The following is a 5140-nucleotide window of genomic DNA, read 5'->3' on the forward strand; positions in this document are numbered from 1 at the left end:
CCCATTCCATCCTGTCTTGACAATTGAGAGGAATCCTGTTCAAAGCCAAATCGACCACCTGGGCCCTTGACCCTCCAAGGCCCATCCACCTTTGCTCCAGGAGTCATCCTTGTCTTCTCTTGCATCCCCTCAACTCCTGCTCAGCCTCTAAGCCAGCAGGACTCTCCCAGCCCCAATGCAAACCGCACCAACCAACGGAGAAAGCAAGCTCTTGCTGGGAGGCGCTCTTTTTGTAGTCCTGATCATAATTATTTTTCTGAACAATTTAGCACAATTTCATAATTAAAAATCCTAAGGCGTGCAGCATTTAAATAAATCAAGCCACTAATTACTTCATTTGTTATTTGGTAACCATTGAGTAATTGTTAAGAGGCAGAAGTTATGCTGTGTCCCGAAGTTACAATGATAAATAAGACCCAGTCCCTGCGCTCACTGAGCTGGTGGGAAAGAGAGATAGTCAGTAAATATATTAAGCTTACCTATAGAAATAAAAAGGCTCACTACAGGAGAAAAGAAAAGAGACCCTACGACATTCTTTCGGGCTGAAGCTGGACCTAGCAGTGCTGAGGGTGTAGTGGTTACACATTGGGCTGCAATCCAAAAGGTCGGCAGTTCAAAACCACCAGCTGCTCCTCTGGAGAAAGACCATGCTTTCCACACCTCTAAATAGTTTCCTCCTTGGAAACTCAATATGGAAAATATAAGGAAGTGTGTTAGTCCAGGTAGCCATGGACACACATATGTGTATTAGAAAGAGATTTATATACAAGAGCAATTGACATTGAGGAAACATCCCAGTCCAGTCCAGATCAAGTCCATAAGTCCGATTTTAGCCCATATTTCTGATATCAATCTATAAGGTACTCTTCAGATTCACAAAACACATGCAATGACGCTGAATGCAGAAGATCACAGGCCAGCGGGTAGAAAGTCTTTGGATCCAGTGTCGTTGGAAACATCTCAGCGCTGGCAGGGGTTTCTCTGTGGCTTCTCCGGCTTCCGAGGTCTGGTTCCATCCATGTGGCTTGTCTTCTGCAGTGTCTCCCAGGGAGTGAAGTAGTGAAAGTCTCTCCTGTCTCCATGGAGGAAATACTGGGCAGATTCCCAGAATTCTCAGGAGAAAGCCATGCCCACACAGAGACCTCATTGGCTATGATCTGATTGACAGGTTAGACTCCACCCCTACACCCTTAATCCTCAAATTGACAAATGCTTATATAACTGCCACAGGAAGGCAGGGTGCAGAGTGACAAACGTGAGTGTGACCGGAGGGTGACGTTTGAACAGCAGATGAGGGAAGAAATGAGGTGGCAGCAGGAAGAGGGGGCCCTCCCCACCTCTCCAGCTCTGTTCTAAACACCATTTGCCTATTGACTCGCTGAAGGCTCACGACCAGCCGAGGACATTAGCACCATTACCATCTTTCTTCTGCAGGTGCAAAGAGCCATTGAGAGCTTAAATAGGTTTCCCAGGTCACATCCCTAGTAAGCGGCAGGCCCAGGCAGTGGAATTTCTGAGTCTGTCCTCTGAGGAGGATAAACTGGAGGGGCAAGACTGGAGGCAGAGAGTCTAAGGAGGAGCCGGAGAACTTGAACAATGAGAGAAAGGAGAGCAGACTATTCCAGAGCCGGTCTCAGTGTGAAATGGCCCGGAGTTGGCTATACAGTGAGAAAGGAAATTGAAGACTGAATCTATCACAGCTTCAGAGGGCCAGGATGAACTGGCTCTGAAAATAGCCAGTTTGAGGTGTTTCTAGAACATCTAGTTTTATATACAGGTCTGCAGCACAGAGGGAGTGCTTCCTGAGTGGCCAAATGATTAAGTGCTCACCTGCTAAGTGAACATACACCCAGAAAGGTCTGATGATCTCCGGCTGGAAGAACACAGGTGTTCGCTGCAGCACACGGCTCCCCAAGAAGTAGGATCGGCTCAGCAGAAACTAGTTTGGGGGGCTGGGGGGATTTTTTGTTTGATGTATATCTTTTTGGTAGCTCTGAAGAAGGAGCTGAGCTAGTGAACACAGTTTGGGAGTCGCACAGTAGTGATGAGAGAAGGCCACCTCCTGAGAAGTGTGTGCAAAGCAATGATGGAGGAGAGACACTTGGGCAGTGGCAACATTGAAAGGACAGGTAGATGAGAAGCGCCCATCCGCCTGGAGACAGGCTGCGCCAGGCAGGTGAGAGGACAGGTAGAGAGGGCTGAAGGAGTGATCCAAGAGTAAGAAGGCCAGTAAGAAGAATGGCAGGAAAATGCCCAGTGGACTCTGCCCTCAGCAGTTTACATCACAGAGTTGGCAGGTGGAAGGCTGTGGCAGGCTGAGGTGTAATGGGGTAAGTTGGTGCTGCATTGGGTGTCGTTGAGTGGGCTCTGACCTGTAGCGACCCCGTGCGCAGCAGAATGAAGCACTGCTCCGTCCTGCACCATCCTCACTTGTTCCTGTGCCTGAACCCATCAACGCAACAGCTGTGTCCATCCGTTTCCTCAAGGGTCTTCCTCTTTGGGGCCACCCTTCCATTTTCCCAAACGTGACGTCCTTCTCCGGGGACTGGCCTCTCCTGACAATATATCTAAAGTATGTAAGACGCAGTCTTCCCATGCTTTCTTCTAAGGAGCACGCTAGCCTTACTTCTTCCAATCGGTTTGTCCTTTTGGCAGTTCATGGTACATGTCCATGGTACATGGTACATGTGGTGCTTCCCCAGCACCACAATTCAAATCCATCATTTGATAGGGGCAGAGAGGATGAAAAATAATAGACAAGCAACAACAACCAGTTGTTGTTGTTATTGTTGTTTTTGTTTTAATAAATTGGAATAAAATTAGAAGGGTCAATTTATGTGGTGACTGGAGAGGGTCAACAAAGATATATGTGTATTATGGTGGTGGCATGAGTTTGGGTTGAGGAAGCTTTAAACCAGCTTGCTGCTAGGCTGGGGGGAGAGTGTGGTCCGAAAAAGTTGGAGCTGCACGCGAACATGAGAGTGAGTTGTGGAGCGCAGGTGATGGAGTTGGATTCAATAGAAGAGACATCCCATGCACTAAACCTTCAAGGAAGAGGACACAAAGGCTGGGGACACAGACAGTTTCTAAAGAGTTCTTGCCCACCAACTCCCATTTTCACTGAGATATAGGAAAGGGAATAAGCATAGAGACATTCAGCAAGAAAATCGAGAAGATGATAAGCATTCAAAATGGGAAAGGACCCAGGCAGGCAGCAAGCAAAACGTGTGGGGCGCCAGCAGAAATGTTAGGTGCCATCGATTCCATTCTAACTCAGAGAGCTCCCATGAGCAGCAGAATGAAACACTGCCCAGCCCTATGCCACCCTCACCTTTGTTAGGGTTGAGCCATCACTGTGTCAACCCGTCTCATCAAGCCCAGATGGGATGGGAATCCGAAACTGACTTGTTCCCGGTGAAGACGTTGTGCCTGGCTCCAGTGTTAGGGGATGAATGGACTCAGAGAAGCCGAGGGGAAGGTCCTGAGACTTGTAGCAATCAAGAAATTAGGAAGCTAGTTTGGCTGAGTTGTACATGCCATCATAGAGATCACCATGTTCCCATAGCCGAAAGGGAGTGCAGGTACGTTCCAAACAGGTAGCTGAAGGGGCAGAAGGTGAGCAGATGACAAAAAGAAGAGGCAGCCCCAGATAGTCAAGGAAGGTGAAAAATGAAAGGTCTTTGGGACATTAGGGACAGAGGAGACCAACTCAACAAGTGGAATATAGACGTGTCATGGAAACGGAAGGTTGGGTTCTGAGTTGGGGGCATTGTGCCTAGGCTTATTTGATCCCATGATGATTCCCCCTTTGTCTTCGCAGACGTTCCGCATTGCACCCTCAATGTGTATCACTAAACCAGATGCTGATTTTGCCGTGGAGGTGTTTCGCTGTGCCTTAATCCAACACACGGAAAGAAGAGCCAAGTAAAGTTCTGAAATCAAAAGAAAAACAAACAGAAAGCACAAGACTCAAACACTCTTCACTGGACGTTCAAGGGTGAATTGGAGGACTCGCAGAACTACTGGTATTTTGAGGAAACCTAAGGCGCTCTAGTTTTAAGAGGCACAGTTGAGTGGCTACTGGCCATCTTTGGGGACAGAGGTGCTATGATCTTGAGAAATCCATCCTTCCGAGAAAGAAACACTATCCCTAGCTCAGAAAGTAAGTTCTAAGTGTGGTTCCCCTCTGCAAAGATCAGTTTATGCATGAATATGTGGCATACCTTGGTGCAGGAAAAAAAAATACTTCATTTACTTTTTATCTTCACTCTGACTCTTCTGGGACAAAAACATCATTATGTCATTATGCCTGGAACCCTGTCGCCTATCCTGAGTCTATGAAGAAAAAGTCTATTTTTAAGGCCAACGCTAAGTCCTTGGTGATGTCAATAAGTCCGTATCTTAACCAGTCCTGGAAGCTCCTGCCTTCTGTATACTGCCAGATCATATCTGATTCGTTTAGGGTCTTAAAACACTCACTGCCATTGAGTCAATTCTGACTCACAGCACTCCCCTAGAGACAGAGTAGAACGGCCCAGTGGGTTTCTGAGACTGTACCTCTTTATTACAGGAATAGAAAGCCTCCTCTTTCTCCCAAGGAGCAGGTGGTGATTTCAAACTGCTAACCTCGAGTTTAGCGGCCCAATGCATAGATGCCTCCATGGCACCAAATATGTTAGACTGTATAATGCTTTTTCACACAACAATTCCCTCATTGGCAATGCAACCTATATAAATTAACCAACCATAAGCATGTCAATTAGTTCTTGAACCAGCCATAAAACATGGCAATGATAATTGAAGATGACAGCACTCAAGGTATATAAATGCATGGAGCCTCTGACTCGCTCTGAAGACTAAAAGGAGCCTGTTGAGATACTACTTGCTACAACCAGCCTCAGGCCCTACTCCATGGACCTCTTCTGTGCTTGAGAGGTAGTAAAGTCTCCCCACTGAAACCACTGATTGGACGTAAAGGCTACACTCTGCGATGATCACATTCAAACTAACATTGTAATTTTTCATTCTGATTCTCGTATGCTGAGGGAATGTCTTGAGAATGTACGCATGCCCCATGCCATCACTATCTTGCAATCAATTAAACAATTTTATGCATGACACGCCTGAGCATTTCTTTATT

At 46.7% G+C, this 5140-nt stretch overlaps 1 protein-coding gene across 1 annotated transcript in view; it reads left to right on the forward strand.

Moving 5' to 3' along the window:
* AGXT2 (alanine--glyoxylate aminotransferase 2) overlaps window positions 1–4525 on the forward strand; it is a 65436-nt gene extending 60911 nt beyond the window's left edge. Inside the window, exon 15 of the mRNA XM_045285260.1 lies at window positions 3821–4525. Coding sequence (XP_045141195.1) covers window positions 3821–3928 — 108 coding nt within the window. The 3' untranslated portion in view covers window positions 3929–4525. The remainder of the gene's footprint in view (window positions 1–3820) is intronic.
* Window positions 4526–5140: the final 615 nt, after the last annotated feature.

The sequence above is a fragment of the Echinops telfairi genome, unplaced genomic scaffold (genome assembly GCF_000313985.2).
Source record: "Echinops telfairi isolate 266 unplaced genomic scaffold, ASM31398v2 ScPeMD7_7469;HRSCAF=8507_1, whole genome shotgun sequence".
NCBI classification, from domain to species: domain Eukaryota; kingdom Metazoa; phylum Chordata; class Mammalia; order Afrosoricida; family Tenrecidae; genus Echinops; species Echinops telfairi.